The 18407-nt window shown below is 31.6% G+C and overlaps 1 protein-coding gene across 4 annotated transcripts in view; it reads right to left on the bottom strand.

Annotated features, from left to right (window-relative positions):
• Positions 1-18407, bottom strand: part of SNTG1 (syntrophin gamma 1) — an 813219-nt gene that overhangs the window by 123556 nt on the left and 671256 nt on the right. For 3 of the 4 annotated variants that reach the window (XR_005380942.1, XM_038579273.1, XM_038579274.1), the window contains one exon: positions 7687-7725. The exons of the other annotated variant lie outside the window; for it this stretch is intronic. Coding sequence is in view for 2 of the 3 variants with exons in the window: in XM_038579273.1 (XP_038435201.1) it covers positions 7687-7725 (39 nt within the window). In the remaining variant the exon portion in view is untranslated. The remainder of the gene's footprint in view (positions 1-7686; positions 7726-18407) is intronic. 4 annotated transcript variants of the gene reach the window in all.

Genomic DNA, 18407 nt, shown 5'->3' with positions numbered 1-18407 from the left:
TTATATCTACTAGAAATATTTTTCTTTTCACATACCAGAAGAATTACATTTGTAACTGTTTTTCTAGCTAATTATTCCAATCTGAACTGAAGGGATAATAAAACTTTCCTTAATCTAAGAAGGCCAAATGGTTACAGCTCAGATGTTCGCAGGCTAAGCCACAAGGTTCAGGAAAAGTGAATTGTTCTCTGGTTAGGTACATACATTTCAAAAAGCAAAAAGGCCTTGGGCCTGGCTCAGTTGGTAGAGCATGGAACTCTTGATCTCTAGGTCGTGAGTTTGAGCCCCATGTTGGGTGTAGTAGTGTAACAGTACACAGTACACAGAAATAAAATGCTTACTAAAAGATAAAAGCTCAGAGTTTGAAGATATCTGTAAGTCAGAAAGTCCAGAGACACGTAGATTTACCTGGCCATTGGAGAGACCTTCCCAAATTTTAGGCAGAGAGCCCAGGATCTTTTCTTCTTGTCTCATAAAGACAAGTTGTCTATCTGTCCTCTCAGGAGTAGAGGGGACAGTTGTCTTTTGTCTGTGCATAATCAAAGAGATATTGTTCTCACTTACTTCTCTTCTAGGTATGTGGCTTGACACTCAGGTAGAAAATCACATCAGTTCTCACTGTATTCCTGCAGGTCTAAGTGTGGTGACTGACACTGATGGTACTTTGGGTGTAGGTCTGGTTGTGAGAATTAGTAAAGTACTTATTTTCATGCCCCAGGTGCCTCATGTTTCTGCAGTATATATGTATTATATATATATAATAGTAACTATTGATCTACCTACCTATCTATATATAGTACATATATATAGTACATATATATAGTACATAATTGGGGTAACATCTCAGACATTTTTCAGTTCTTGACAAAGTTGGTGTATTTACTATGTGACAGACATAATGCTGTGCTATTTACATCTATAAAATCAATGCCACTGTAAAACAATCCATTTATAGGTAAGGCAATTAGAAGACAGGGTTTAGGACAACTATAGGACATTAATTCAGCCAGGAAGAAGTGTGGAGATAAATTTGGTTTGTAGAACTCCAAACTTGCTTACTTACTGTCATTCCTTAATCATGCCTGGTATCAACAAGGATTTAGAAGCTTAAAGGAGATAATTTCTAGTTTTTGTTCTCCTCTTAAAATCTTAAACTAAGTCTAACTCTGTTTCTAAGGAGATTTAAAATATGATATTCCTCTTTTCTTACCCAATTATAGTAAGATACAGATAGAGAAATAAAATAGAATTTCAAGGCTTATTTTATATTTCATGATCTTACATATATATGAAATTACATAAGTAATTTAAGCCTTTCATAAATCCCTTCTTAACTTTTGCCATCTCTGATCTCTCACCAATATGCTCAATGGAAATCGAATCATGAAAGTAATTATAAAATCATTCAGATATTAGAGAAAAATCAACTGATTTATTGAGTGAAAGAAAATCAAATATTTCCCATGCATAGTCCCTGAACTAAGTAATGAGGTCATACATATTAATATTGGAAGAGCATTGTTACACATTTCCTTTGATACAGTAGCTAAATCCATCAAACAACATTTCTTCCCAACACTTTTAGATTATGAGATGGGCCAGTTAACAATAATAGCAAGTTAAAAAACAGAGAAAATAAGAGCTTTACAGTTTATATGAACATGAAATGACCCAATCAGTATGACTCTGAAATCATAAAATAGTGTTCTGTGTAAGTCTCACAGATGTGTGAACAGTAGATGAATGCTAAAGTGAATCTTCTGTGAACAGGGACTTTATGTCCAATTTTAAGGATTCAAATTATTCTCTGTTTATAACAATGTTTCACATCACTGGTGACATTTAAATAACTTCTGGTCAAGAAAAGCATAAAGGATTACCAAATATATAACTCAGGGAAAATATTTTCATATGTTTTTATTTCATAATCAGAATTTTATATGAATTTGGTTTTTATTTCATAACCAGAATTTTAGTATGGTTAGTTAAGATTTGTTAGGTTAAATCTTTTTGAGGAAAGTTTCTGCGTGTCTGAATAGAGATGGCATCTATACTACAACCTTGACCAGGAAAAATTTACTTCATTTGGATAAATATGCATAGTTGCTCTTTAAACTTACTATAACATAAGAGAAAAGATGAACAGAAAATTCATTGCAAAGAATATTAAATAAGAAATATTGCAACAAAATTAAATTATGATAAAAATTTGCATAAATTATAGAATTTGAAAAACACCCCTCTTATATAAGAAAACAAAGCCTGTACTAAAGACCACAAGAAAGATACTAAAGCAAAAAGGAGAAGAAACAGAACTGTTTCAGATCAGAAGAGAAATAGAACAAAAATTTTAAAATTCACCGAATGAAGGTGAAATTGAAAGAAACTATTAGAAAAGACACGCTGAGAACTCAATTAAGAATAGAGGATAGGACTGAGTAAATGAGAGGAACAAAACAAATAGATGAAGAATGTAAAAAGATTCACTAGACCATATCCACAGAAGAGAAGTAAAGTACACCCAATATGAATAAAACTGGTGTCTTCACTATGTACAAGACATAATAGTGTGTTAGTAATTGAAAGAAAAAAATACATAAAGATGTATATAAAGAAAAATTTTGCAAAATATAAGATTATTTGAATCTATATAGACACATACTCTTCCAGGAATAATTGAAACATGAGAGAGAATACTGAGGCCAAAATCAATCAAGTTATTAAGCCAAAGAAAAGGAAAGAATCTTTTGGTCACTAAGGCCAGGTCAATAAAGAAATCTCCTAGGAGGGAAAAAATCAATTTAGTTTCAGTCATTTTGACTACAAAATTTAACAAGATAGTAGAATAATATTCTGAGAGAAAGAAAATATGAATGTTCTTTTAATATGAACATGGTATTTGAGAGTAAAGAACACAGTTTAAAAATTCTGAACATGTTTAAACAAACGGAAACATTATTTCTCTGAGCACTTCTTAAGAAAAATACAAGAGGGCAAATTTCTTCCAATCAGAGAAATGAGATGAGTTGAAAATAAATAAATCAATTTGATACTGGATAGTAGAAACTATACTATCAGTAAAAAGCAAGACTAAACATGAATTGGCACTTATTTTTACAAAAGAAGATTTAAATGTTGCAAATCATTGTGCTGGAGAAATTAAAATAAATTAAAATAGTTGGGAGCAGTTGGAGAAAGGAAACCACCAGTAGCATGATTATGTTAACTTTATCATCCTTTATAACCAGGTATCAAAATACATCATTCAAGCTAAAAAAATCAAGAAATAAGAAAGTAAATATACTAAAGATATAGAAGTAATTTATTGAAGCAATGGGACATTAGGAAAAGAAAAAGGAAGAATGAATGCATACATTCTCTTATTTTTCAAGTTAGAGATTCTATAGCTCAAATCTAAGGAAGTGGAAAATGATGATAAATTAGAAGATTATAAAAGGTAAACCTAGAGTAAAAGCACAAATAGGAAGTATGAAATAAGATAATTTGTTAAAATTGATAAAATATGATTATAGAATTAAACCACACATAGCTTATTTAATTAGCATAAATGAGGACACCTGGGTGACTCAGTGGTTGAGTGTCTACCTTTGGGTCAGGGCATGATCTTGGGGTCCTGGGATTGAGTCCCACATTGGGCTCCCTGCATGGAGCCTGCTTCTCCCTCTGCCTATGTCTCTACCTCTCTCTGTGTCTCTCATGAATAAATAAATAAAGTCTTTAAAAATAATAGTAATTAGCATATATGAAGTAATTTTTTATTAAAAATGTCTTTCATATTAATATGCTAAGAAATATACAACTATAATAATATTTACAGATATCATGTGAAACAAAGTGACAGAAAAGTTGGAAACAAAAAGGAGGCAAATGAAATGAAATGGAAGGGATAGTATTCATATTAGAAAAAATAGAACTCAGGGAAAAAGCATTAAGTGAGGCTAAGAAAGACACTTTGTAATAATAAAATCTGCCATCTGTAATATCAGTACACAAGTAACAAAACATCAAAATCAATAGTGGAAAGTTAATGGGAATTGTAATGAGAAATAAATTTATTTGCATTTCTTTTTCACTGACAGACCGAATAGATAAAGTATAAGTAATGACACAGAAGATTATGTTCTTTCTTATATAGGAACATGTTTTATTTAATTTCTTGAACTGAAATACATAATCTAACTATTATCTTTGTTATTTATCTCAACGTATAGTCAATTAACAATAGTGTACAATTAATACTCTCAGTATGCTTTTTATATACTTAAACAGGCTCTAACAAAAACCACATAGTAACGGAAGGTTTTGAGCAAGTAAACTTTTAACACACATATTCTTGTAAGTGTGGTAATGTCCTAAAACATATCTAAGAAGTTCCTGAATCTAGAAGAATAATCTGAAAAAGCATATGTTCTCAGATGGGCAAAAGGACATTTGAGTTCTATTATAAGAAGAGACTTTGAGGGATCCCTAGGTGGCGCAGCGGTTTGGCGCCTGCCTTCGGCCTAGGGCGCGATCCTGGAGACCCGGGATCGAATCCCACATCGGGCTCCCAGTGCATGGAGCCTGCTTCTCCCTCTGCCTGTGTCTCTGCCTCTCTCTCTCTCTCTGTGACTATCATAAATAAATAAAAAAAAAAAAAAAAAAAAAAAAAAAAAAGAAGAGACTTTGAACACCTTATGTAACTAGTCTGAAAATGTATATATAGCTGAAGGAAGTATATGTAATCCCTCTGCCACAGTAGCCTTGGGAAGGAAAGCGGGTATGAGGCGTCTGTCTTCTAAAAGTTTTAAAAAATATATTTTTTTATTTTTATAAATTTATTTTTTATTGGTGTTCAATTTGCCAACATATAGAATAACACCCAGTGCTCATCCTAAAAAATAATTTAATAAATATGTATTTCTGTCCCCTTCCTCGCTGTATGAATCACATCCAAACATATCAGAAAACTCTGGTCATTTTTAATAATTTTATGACTAATGTAGAGAAAGCAAAAAAGTACTCTCCTCAGAACTGCAGTGGCATGAATGCTAGCTAATCCCCCAGAACAGAAAAACTGCTCCAAATACTTTTTGTCAGACTGAAACAAACCAATGAAATTTAAGAGGATTAAATGTGAAAGTATTCATCTACTTTCAGAATGTTAACTATGTGAGTATGAGTGGGGTAATCTATGATGGAAATATTTTTTAAAAATAGTAGTTGCCTGAAAGATCAATATAAGTAGATGATTTGATAACACTGTCAGACAGTGTCTACAATATCCATTTAATATAGTGCTTACAAAAGAAGCAATAACCCTTTGTGATCTACATGAACTGCCATATCTGCAATGATGCATATAAAATAAGTTGGGTAGGGTTGCATTTTTGGGTCCAGCACCTAATCATGTCAACAACTAGCTACATAATCTGGTCAAGCTCCTTTACACCCAAAGAGCAATAGAGTCACCATTTGAAATGTCAGGTAATAGAATTAAGCACTTATATGTGATGTGGGATTCAGTGGGATAATATAAGTAAAGGCCCATCATTATTATCATTATTCTGGAACCACATTTTAATAGGGAAATTGACCAATTAAAGTATGCTCAAAGAAGTTCAATAAAAATGTTGAAGGTTCTGGAAAACAAGTGCCAAAAACCCCCACAAACAACCAGGTAAAGAAACTGAGTATCTTTAGATAATATAAGAGAAAATACAGAGGAAGAAACAGTTATTTGCTTCTTTGAATGTCTTACATGGTAGAGAGTAACCTTTCTTGGTTTTCTCTATAGAACACAGTGATATAGTTGAATGGATATTGCCAGGAACATGACTTCGTGTTGTTTTTAAGAAGAGTTTTAAACAATAATCTTTCCACAAATAGAAAGGACTAACTTACAAATAAAAGAAATGGCTGTTGTGAAAGTATATTGCAGAAATGAAGTACTGACAGAAAGATGGTGATATTAAGAAATGGAGGGTCAAGTTGTAGAACATAGATCTTGCTTGAGACTTTGAATCCCTTAATTCAAAAAAGGGGTTACAATACTGCTTCAGAATATTTTAGCTCAAAACTATCATGTTTTCTAAGAGCACTACTACCGTGATAACTCTTTAAGCTGGTCTTGACCTCATTCTCTCAGAGAATTTAGAGTATCACATTCCCTCTGTGCTTCCTCTAACTTAAAATGACCTCCTGGGCAACTTTGCTCATTTTAGCAAAGTTGACTATAGTTGATGTGTGGCCAGAGTGACCCAAACAACAAACAGAAATTCCTGATATGTGAGCAGATAAAACATTACATGAAAGCTGCCAAATAAGATTATCAGAGTTACTCACTATTATTCACAAATAGAAGTAATTTTCTGCCAGAAGTGAAAAAAAAAATTGTCACACAAAAGCAAAGTTAATACATGAATTCTAGTGTGAGGTCCTGAAATTAAAATGGTACTAGTGGCCACTGTAATGTGGCTGTAGAAAAATATTTTTTAAACATTTTTGAGGGCAATTTTGAGATGTAAAACTAAATATATAACCCTAGTCATGAAAATCACCGATGCAATAATTTTGTAAGGAATTCTTTAAGGAAATGATCAGAAATGCACACAAAGAAGCACACATATGCTACTTATTGAATCAATATTTGCAAGTGTAAAGAATAGAAAAAATAAATTTATGTTAATAGAAGATTGTATCTATATACCTTGATACAACTATGAAAATTTAGATTTTAAAGGAATATGAGAAAAAGCGCACAATAAAGCAACTGAGTATAACTTTTAAATTATAATGCTAAGAAAAATAATATCTCTAATAAAAATTACATAATGTATGATATATACACAAAAATGTACTGGATTAGCAACTAGCCTTAAGGAGATAAGATAAAAGTTTCATTCACATAAGTTATTATATTTTATATTATTCACATATAAGTTGTCATAAAATTTAATTTAAATTATTATTTGTTATGTATTCTGTTTACTAATAAAGGCAAGAACCTTGAGATACTTGACTTAGTAATTTCAACGATTTTTGAATTATAAATCTTAGGTTATAAATGTTTTTTACAGGAAACTATATCTGTAAATATTTTTAAAGTTTATTGTAGAAAACTGTGTTCACTTACAGTTGTATTTGAGGCATGCCATTTACTAGGTGCCTTGCTTGTTAAAATTAACACATCGACTATAATCTTATTGTCTTATTTTATGGAACTCAAGAGGTATAAATTACATTAAAGTTGCTCTTAAGATGATGAACATAGGTAAAGGAATTCCTTATAAAAATGGATCCTCTAATAAATATTAAAACTTACACTTTTCTTGAATTCCACTGCAAACAAAACTTTACACCCTGAAGAAAAATAAACCTCAAATAAGCAGAAGGAAGAAAATAATAAAGATTAAAGCAGAGACAAATCAAATAGAAAATACAAGAGCAAACTGACAAATAAAAGCAAGAGTTGGTTCTTCAAGATTAAAAAAATAATTTTTGGTGAGATTGACTAAGAAAAAAGAGAAAAAAACCCAAGTAACTAAAATTAGAAATAAAAGAGAGGCCATTGCTATTAATTCTATATAAGTAGAAAAGATTATAAGAGAGTACCATAAATGATTGTATGCCAAGATATTGGATATCCTAGATTAAATGAAAAAAATTTAGAAACACACAACCTACCAACATTGGATCTTGAAGAAACAGAAAATCTGAAGAGACCTATAAGTAGTAAGGAGATTGAATTAGTAATCGAAACTTCTCATTAGAGAAAAGCCCAGGACTACATGGCTTCACCAGTGAATTCTACTAAACATTTAAGTAAGAATTAATGCTAATACTTCCCAATTATTCCCCAAAAAATGAAGAAGGGGAAAATTTCCAAACTTCTTGTATGAGGGCAACATTACTCTGATATCAAATCTAAATAAAAAATCTACAAGAAAGATTTCAATCTCCCTGATGAATATAGATTTAAAAATCCTCAAATGCTAGCAAATAGAATTCAACAGCATATTTAAAAGATTATGTACTATGGGGACACCAGAGTGGCTCAGTTGATTTATGTGTCTGCCTTTGGCTCAGGTCATGATCTCAGGGTTCTGGAGTTAAGTCCTGCAACAGGCTCCTTGCTCAGCAGAGAGAAAATAGCAACCATGAACATAATAGGAAAAAATGCTTAAGACATGAAATGGTTGCTATTTTTAAAATCTATATAATATCCATGCCATTTTCTCATCATTTAATAGATTTTTCTCTATGATAAGATGTTTCTCCCAAAAATGAACTAGAAACCTATTTTAATTTTCCATTGCTGATGTGGGAAATTAACCAGAAGTAAGCAACTTAAAATGATATACTTTACATAAGCTCACAGTTCTCTAGGCCAGGATTCCTCCATAGCTTAGCTGTTCTTCTGCTCAGAGTCTCCAAAGGCTGGTGTCAAGTTCTTAGCCAGGATGTGTGCTCATCTGGAGCTCGACTGAGATAGAATCCACTTCCAAACTCATTAGGTTAGCAGCAGAATTCAGTTTCTTGTAGCTCTATGACTGAGAGCCCTGGCTCTTTATTGCTTGTCAGCTGGAGATCTCAAATACTAAAACCTATCTGCAATCCCCTACCAAGTGGCCCTCTTCACAGGCTGTTCACATGTTCATAATATGGCTGTCCGCAGGGAATTCTCTCTAGAGTGTGCTAATAAGATGAACTTTTGCTAACCAGCTACTCAATAGGTTAGAAGCAAGTCACAGTTGCCTCAAGGTAGGAAATTTTATAAGCATATGACTGTATAATTCATTGGCAGTCACCTGTGTATGTATTAACCAGAAAACAAATGAAAAATTCACAAACACTAAAAAATAAACCCAAAATCATTTTGCTGTTTATTAAATAATTTCAGTGTCTCATAGTTCTTTTCTCATTGACAGATGAATGGCATTCCTATGGCTCTGTTACAAATTACCTCTAACTTGGTGGCTTAAAATAACACACATTTGTTCTCTTATAGCTCTTGAGGCCAAAAGTCAGGAATGGGTTTCACTGGAATGAAGTCAAGGTGTCAACAGGGTGTACTCTTTACAGAAGCTCTAAGGGAGAGCCTATTTCTTTATCTTTTCCTGCCATTAGAGGCTATCCTCCTTCCTCTGCCAATGGCAATGAAATGAAACAATGGCAATGACATGAAATGAACACATAGAAAAGTAAAATTCTTTGGCTTACAAAAAGGAAATGCATGGGAAATAATTTACAACTGATTATTAGTTTTAGATTTAGGTGTTTTGTTGCTATTATCATTGTTGTGGTGGTGTTATTTTTCTCTGTTGACTATTTTCCAGTTATTCATGATTTTTTGCAACTTTATAATAAAACCCAGGAAGTTATAAATATAATTTTACATAAACATTATAGCAGCCTAGCACAAAGACTTACTCTCTGTGCTTTTACCTTTTCTTAATTAATTTAATCAATAAGAAGTTGCTATCTATCAAACTTAGTTCTAGTATCTCTGGGTACAATGATAAAAGAACAGCAAAACCCCTGATTTTTATGGGCGTTATATTCTTAAATTACTTTGACTTTCCCAGTGGGTCACAAATTCAGTTTTTTCCTTGCTTTCCTTTTTTAGAGCACATTGTGAAGTTCTACTGTAGCTTACTGGCATAGTCACATTGACACTTGGGTTATGTATGCCAAGATTCATTTGCTCATTGAACAAATTTATTTTGATTTGACAATATGTCAAGTACAGTGATACCTGTGAGGGAAAGATCAATGAACAGACAAGGCTTACTCTTACAAGTTTGTATTATTTCAGGTGAGGTGTATAATAAAGAAGTAAACAGATGAATAGTATGGTATCACTTGTACAGTATAGTATGTATAATATCATTTTATGCAGTGATAAGTGACATGCAGAAAAAATAAAACAAGGTGAGTGGCATAGAGAACCACGGAGTGATTGGGTTGCTATATTAGTTTCAATATTCTGGAAAAATATGCTCAATAATGATATTTGATCAAATTGAAATGAAGCGGGTGACTCAGCTAAGTGTTTAACAGAAAGGCATGTGGACAGAAGCAAAAGCAAATGACCAGTCCTTCAGTTAGGAGTGTGCTTGGGAAGTTGGATGAGAAGCAAGAAAACAGCACAGCTAGAACTGCATGGTGGAGGGAATTAATAGTTGAAGATTAATTTTGAGTGGTAAGTCATTATTTGCCACAAACTTGTCCCAAGTGCATGCCAACACTCCTGCTCTAGTCCTCAGAGAGCTTACTTATCTTGACATTCTGCACAGTATGATACACGTCTACTACACTGATGAAATTTTGCTAATTGTTCTAGCATTGTGTGCTCTGGGAAGCAGAGGAGGTGGGCTCAAGAAAGAAATAGCAAGGTCACGAGGGACTTTGTTGTTTATTCTCTCCTGCTTCCTATTTACTGCTGGTCGACTTACTGCCTGCCCATGTTTCCTGTGAGCATCAGAAAGGCTTCTTCACCTGGGCAGCAGCAATGCCCTCCTGTAACAGCAACTGTATCCTGTTTACAGGTTTTCCAACATTTTCATGACCAGATTCACTGGGCTCCATTCCACTGGATCCCTCTTCTAGCTTAGAGACACTAGCCAAGCAATACCCTCTTCTCCCTAGACTTCTGAATTTCATTTTAAAAGCTTAAAATACCATCTAAGCTTTTATGTTTTAATTATTCCTACCTGTGAAGCTATTTTATAATGTGATTGACATTTACAATAAGTTAACTTTAAATAAAGCTGGTTACCCTCCATAATGTGGGCCTCTCCCAGTTATTGAGGGAGTAAAATCTTAATTCTTAGAGAAAAAGAAATTCTGTCTAAAACTGTAACATAGAAATTCTGCCTGAGTTTCCCGACTGCTGACCTGGCTTACAGATTTCAGACTTGTCAGACCCAATACCCACATGAGCCAATTCTTTACAATCTCTCTCTATGTGTAAACAGATGATAGATAGGTAGATAGATAGATGATAGATAGATGATAGATAGATAGATAGATAGATAGATAGATAGATAGATAGATAGATAATAGATGGATAGACAGACACAAGAAAGAGAGCAAAGATAAAGAAGGGTTTTTTTGTTTGTTTTCAACTACTTCTTATTACATTGTATGTAATATGTGATTATTTTTGTGTTTTATATATATATATATATAGAGTTTTGTGTTATATATATCTCAATATATAGCTATATGTTGTTATATATTTATGCCATTGAGATACATAGATAACTCAATAAAAATATATATTATTTTGTTGCTGTTTTTCTAAGGTACCCTGACTCACATACTGTCTTTTTCCTTTTTTCTTTCAGCCTTAGATGTGTGGGATGCTGTCTCCTACCTCTGTGATAACCTTTGTGTAATCTCCTTACACTTTTTCTGTTACTTAATACTTTATATCTAGTTCTTTACATTAAATTCTTTCTGTTCAAATAACTAGTCTGGTTTCTGTCTCTTGATGGGACTCCTAATGATGCTTTCTTGTAAAGACTGTAGGTATTATTCAGAGTGATTGGAAGTTATTGGAAAGATCTTATGAAATGACAATTTCTCCTCTATCTCTAACAAGAAATCTAACACCCTTCAAAACTGTGATGTCTATTGTCCATCCCCTTAGCATGTCCATACTTTCTCCTCCAGCCTCTTTTCAAGTCCCTTATGAAAGGTATAGTGGAAGAGCTTCTCCACACAGAAGCCCCAAGAAGCTTTACTTGAATAAAATGTCAGAATTAACTGATAGGTGTTTATTTTTGTCTTTCGTCCTCCAGCCATAGTTCTATTCTGCATCTAGATCCCTTTCTTTTTATGTATAATCATAGACTATTTAATGTTTATTAACATAAATGTACTGTATCATTTTCTCTAGTGAAAATAACTGTCCCTCAACACCTCTAATTATCTTAAAACATTACATTATCATAAATTTTTAAGCTTTTTAATTATGTAATCATTAATATTGGTTTATACTTTAATATGCTTTGATACATATGCTGCATTTATTGTTTTGCTATGGTACAAAATAACTATCATACAGAGCATAAGAAATCCAAACAAATTTCATTTTCAAAAAATTTTAGTTTCAATCATTAAAACAAATATTAAGCATACCCATCTTAGTCTCCTAAATCTGTCTGTTGTTCAAACTGTGTATAAAATTCACTCATGCCTCTGTGGGTAAGATTATGTAATTAAAATGCAAATTTCACTATAGGTCATTGCTCATTGAGTAGTTAAAAATAACTATAAATGTTATCATGACATTCTGCTGTATGTCAATTTGTCAGAATATATTTTGAGGCTTTACAAATTAATTCTTCCACTAGATTTCTAATTTTATTTCTTAGAAAAAATAAAAACTAACAAATCAAGAAAGTTTTCATATATAGTAAAAGAAAATTATCTCTCAATTCCTTGTTAGTGTAAATGGCATGATTCTTCTGCTTTGAGGATTGTGGGTACTGTAATCTAGAAAGAATTAATCTCCTTCAAGTTCAATAGTTTCAAGTATTCCTTTTCTGTACTTCAGAATTATTTGGTATTTTACAAAATATAAAATATATCTATTTTTAATAAAAATATATAAAATTAAAAAAATTTAAGCTAACAAATAACATCTAAATAATGTTCATTAAAAAGTCAAGCATATAAAATATATAAAATAAAACTTGAAAGTGGCATCTCTCCTTCAGCTCTAATGTCTTTTTTAGAGGACATTAAAGATTAACCATCTCAACAGATAATCATCCTAAAACTTGAGAAAAAAAACCACTCACACACCCTGTGTGTGAATGTTTTATTTTTGAACTTTTATTTCCACATGTATAGAACTATTTGAGATTGTTAATATTATAATCCATAGAATGATTGTAAAAATTTATATAACCATTATTTGATGTCACAATTGTCTTGCCTTAATTTTTCTATTACATGTAATTATTTTCTGTTGACAACACACTTTAAAAATGATTATTATTGAGTCAAATGATACATGCGATTTATATTTTGATACACAATACAAAACCACCCTCCAAAATATAATAATTCATACTCTCACCATTAGAATAAGAATGTCTGAATTTAAATGTATTTGAGTAAATTTTTTTAAAAAAACATAAATATGTCAGTTAACTGATGGTATCTTTGCTTCGAAAAATATCTGTACTCACCAGTTCATTAAGGTATGAGATAATATAGCTACAATGTATTTTCTTACATATTCTGTCTCCATGTATTTCACTTAAAATAATAAATCATTGAATTCATACATTTTCATTTGGATTTTCAAATACATAATTGCAACTAATTGCACTCTTACAAGAAATACGATCTTGGTGATAAATATACAAGCTCAAGGAAGATACTCTTCTGTTGTAAATGGGAGTCCATTCATTTGTTCCAATCTCAAAATCAAGATTACCCAAACTCAGGAAATTTTGAGCTATTGATACCACTCTACACTTCTTGTCACAACAAGCTTAACTTCAACCAAGTTAAGACTTTCATATACATTCTGCATATAGAAAGTGTGGATTTGAATTCACTAGATTAACACCTTGAGAATCACCTGAAACTCTGCAATTTTTCCATTTTCCATCATTAGCATTAGACATTTACTCATGGATTCCAATCTTGCACAATCTTGCAAGACCCAAATTTATATTTTCTAGAATAAATATGCTTTAACTTCACCAATGAGGAATAGATGGAATGTAGAAGATTAGAGCAGGATTCACTAAGAAAATTAGAATCAAAATATTAAAAAAATTAAAAATGGAAATTTCCTATTACCAGTAATTGCACTACTGGATATTTACTCAAAGAATACAAAAACATTAGTTCAAAAGGATAAATGCACCCCAAAATTTATTGTAGCATTATTTACAACAGCCAAATTATGGAAGGAGCCTATATATATATAAATATATATATATATATTAGAAATAATATAGATTAATCTAATATTAGAGTAAAATAAAATGCATGTGTGTATATATAATATAATTATATTATATTTTATATTATATATGATTATATATTATATTAAATATTATATTAAATATTATATACATTATATATATATAATTCAGCCATAAGAAAGAATAAAATCTTGCCATTTGCAACTACATGAATGGAGCTAGTGAGTATAATGCTAAGCAAAATAAGCCAGCCAGAGAAATACAAATAGCATGATCTAATTTATATGTGGAATTTAAGAAACAAAACAAGTGAACAAAGGGAACAGAGAAAGAGAAACAAGAAAATTCTTGTTTCTTGACTATAGAGAACAAACAGATGTTTCCAGAGATGAGTAGGGCAATGGGCAAAATAGGTGATGGGGACTGATGAGTAGTAGACTTATCATGATGAGCACTGAATAATGTATACAATTGTTGAATTACTATACTGTACACATGAAACTAAGTTAACACTGTATGTTAACTATACTGTAATTAAAATTTTTAAAACTTAAAAAATAAAGAATCCTAAGAATCTTTAGGCCAAGAAATATAGAAAAAAAAAGACATCTCATGACAAAAATATCTAATATCTAAATATCTAATATATGGCAATTATGAATGTAGAAACCCAGTATACAATAGAACAAATAATAGAACTAAAAAAATTTAAATAATTATAGTTGGAGAATTAGATATTACTATCTTAATACTTGGTAAAACAACTAATCAAAAAGCCAGTAAAATATAGAAGACTTGAATAGCACTGTCAAGCATTTTGACATGACTGATATTTGAAAAACATTTTTTATCTCAAAACAACAGAGTATATGCATATTCTTTATAAATACTTTGGCATTATGTTCCAGGTTAAACAATAACATAAATCTCAGTGAGATTTAAGGATTTGGAATCACATGAAATATCTTCTATGTTTAAATTAATATTAAATTAGAAATTAAAAAGAGAAGGAAGTACGGAAGATTCAAAAACATCTGGAGATTAAAAATTCCTCAAAACAACCATGACTAAAGAAATAAATCACAAATAAAGTGACAGAATATTGTTGAGCATATTGCAAATGAAAATACAACATATCAAACTTGAGGAGAGTTAGGTAAACGGTATTTGAGAAAAATCTATAGCTCTTACAATATACATTTTAAGAATAATAATACATTTACACCAACAACTTAGATTAAAATAAAATGCATGTATTTCTAGAAGGATCTAAATAATCAAATCTTACTCAAAATGAAGTAAGTGGCCTGAATAGTCCTATACTTTCAAAAGAATGTAAACTTTAGTTGAAAACCTACACATAAATTAAACTTCAGGTCTAGATAAATGGGAGAATTTTGCCAAATATTTAAAGAATATATAATCCTAGTGCTACATAAAATTCTCCAGAAAATTCAAGAAAAATGAATATTTCCCAACTGAATGTCTAAAGCTACTATTACTCTTAAGAACACAAAATCAATATAAAAATCATTTGTATCTCTATTATATTAGCAAAGAAAAACTAGGACTTGAATTTAAGAAATATTCTCATTCTTATACCATCTGAAAATTATGAAATACTTAGGGATAAATCTGATAAAATGTATACAACATCTATACACTAAACACCGAAAATTATTTCTGAGAGAAATTTTAAAAAAACTAAAAAATGGAAAGGTATGCCAGGTCAAAGGATCTCAAAGCTCAATATTGGTAAATGTCAACTTTCCCAAAATTTAGCTACAGATTCAAAGCAATCACAGTAAAAATCCAAATACCCAGGGCACCTGGGTATCTCAGAGGTTGAGCATCTGCCTTTGGCTCAGGTTGTGATCACCGGGTCCTGGGATCAAGTCCTGCATCAGGCTCCCCGCAGGGAGCCTGCTTCTCCCTCTATCTGTGTCTCCACCTCTCTCTCTGTGTATCTCATAAATAAAAAATTTTAAAAAATCCAAATAGCCCTACAAATATAAGTACAGTGACAATTTGATTTTTTCTTTTTAACACAGAAATGACAAGAGCCTAGAGTAGCTAAAATAATTTCATGTAAGAGTTGCATAGCTACAGGACTTAAACTCCTGACTTTAAGACATTGAAAAACTACAGTAACCAAGATGGTGTGATATTAGTGTCAAAATATATAAATAGATCAGCTCAACAGAATTGAATGTCCAGAAATTGATCCACACATATATGATCAATTTATTTTTTGATAAGAGCATGAAACAACTCGGTTGATAAAGAATAATATTTTCAACAAACATTGGAACAATTGGATATTCATTTAAAAAATAACTTTCATCTCTACCTCACTCCTAAAACAAGCATTAGCACCAAATGGATCAGACATGAGAGAATATTATAAAACAAAACAAAACAAAATCTAAGAATAAACAGAGGTGAAAATTTATGTTTTAGATTGGGCAAAGATTTCTTAAGTATAATGCAAAAGCATGATCCATTAAAATATGATAAATTGGACTTCATCATAATTAAGAACTTCTAATTTAGGGCAACATATTTGAACAGACACTTCACAAAAGAAGATATATGCATGGCAAGTAAGCACATGAGAAGGTGCCCAGCATTATTAGTCATTTGAGAAATGCAAATTAAAACCACAATGAAAGATCACAACTGGTCTATTAGAATGCCTACATCTAAAAACTGACCATACCGGGAATTCTCTTTACACAGCTTGTGTGAATGCCAAAAGGCCCAACTCCTCAGAAAAATAGTATTGAATTTCTCAAAAAGTTCAACATGTACCTCAGTATTTTCTACCTATTCTGTAACCAGGATTTTACCCAAGTAATAAGAGCATATGTCAAAACAAGGACTTGTCCATAAATATTTATAGAAGCTTTATCTGCTATACATCAAAACTTACAACACAACAAGTATGCATTACCAGGTGAATGGGTAGTTATACAAATGGTGGTATAGCCAGCAATGAAATATTATTCAGTAATAAATAGAATGAATAACTGATGTATAAGGTAACAAGGATAAAACTAAAACTAATTTTATGCTGTGTGAAAGAAACCAGACAAAAAAATCATACAAACTGTATGATTTCATTTATATAAAATTCTGGAAAATGTAATGGCATAAAGCAGGCTGGGGCTGGAGTAAGTGTGGGATTGAAGGAGGATAAGATTTGGCACCTTCAATGGCTATGTGCAAGCTATCACCTCTCAAGCTGGATTTTGTATTTCCCAAATTGATATGTGCAAGGATCTAAATATCATTTTAAGTCCAGAAAAGTAATAGAGAGTAAATCCTGAGGAGAGTTCTTTGTGAACATTTTTTTTTTTTTTTTTTTTTTTTTTTTGTGGTGCAGCAACTTCTAAAGGTGAAGTTTTGCTGCAAAGAAAGTTCATGGAAACGGGCTTTTACCTTTTCATCCTTAAAAATAACTGCACAAATGATCCCATTCCATATCTCAGTATTCCACTGATTTCCCATTAGTGCCTTCTCCAAGGTATAAAATTCTGTATACACTATATACTATATCTTATCTTTTACTATCTTCTTTCTATCTCCTGATTCATCAATGCTTTTTTCCAAGAAAAGAGTTTTCCAAGAAACTAAAATGTAGTTAATTTTTTAGTTATAATGATAACTAATTTTTGTGCCTAATTTGGTGTGTGCTCACCTATAAAGTACTTTTTAGTCGGTCCTCTTTTTCCTATGAAACCTCTTCCACTACTTTTTCATACTGATTTAGAAGCTAGTTCCTTTTATGAGAATTCATATACAGGGAAATACTAATTTAGAAGAGGATTCTGTTTTAAAGCATAGAATGCCACCATATTTTATCACTAAGTATTATAAAATGGACTAAAACAATAACAGGTTCATTATCCCCAGATTATGTGACTCAATTTGGTGTCAGTATTTATAAAAGTCTTTTTTCCCATTGAAAAGAACCTGAGTTTTGAAATACAAAATAAAAACAAAGACAATTTGCCAATCTCATTAATAGAATATTTTGCTTAAAAATGACACATAGATGCACACATTTCAATAAAGCTAAAATGAGTGAAGGGAATTCTCATCATTAGATTATAGCCTAATCTAACAGGTAGATAGGACTAGTTGTTTAAATGATGCCTGGAGTAGGCAGGCTGCCCTGGGAATGTGAGCTGCTGCTTTCAGGGTCCCTGTGTTGCTGGGGGAGATTCACCAGATCAAGATAAAATGCCAGGAAACTGTTTTATCAAGATTCAGTTGTTTTTCTTGAATACCTACCTGCACACTCCATTTTTTTTGTGCTTTGCTGTATCATGTTTTGCCTTGCAGGTGTCACTTTTTTTTTTTTTTTTAATACACTGAAGTTTTGCAGCAACCCTGCATTGAGCCAGTCTATCAGTGCCATATGCTCACTTTGTGTATCTGTCAAATGTT

This window comes from Canis lupus, chromosome 29 (genome assembly GCF_011100685.1).
Source record: "Canis lupus familiaris isolate Mischka breed German Shepherd chromosome 29, alternate assembly UU_Cfam_GSD_1.0, whole genome shotgun sequence".
Lineage (NCBI taxonomy): Eukaryota > Metazoa > Chordata > Mammalia > Carnivora > Canidae > Canis > Canis lupus.
The sequence above is the reverse complement of the archived record's forward strand: the minus strand, read 5'-3'. Positions and strand labels throughout refer to the sequence as shown.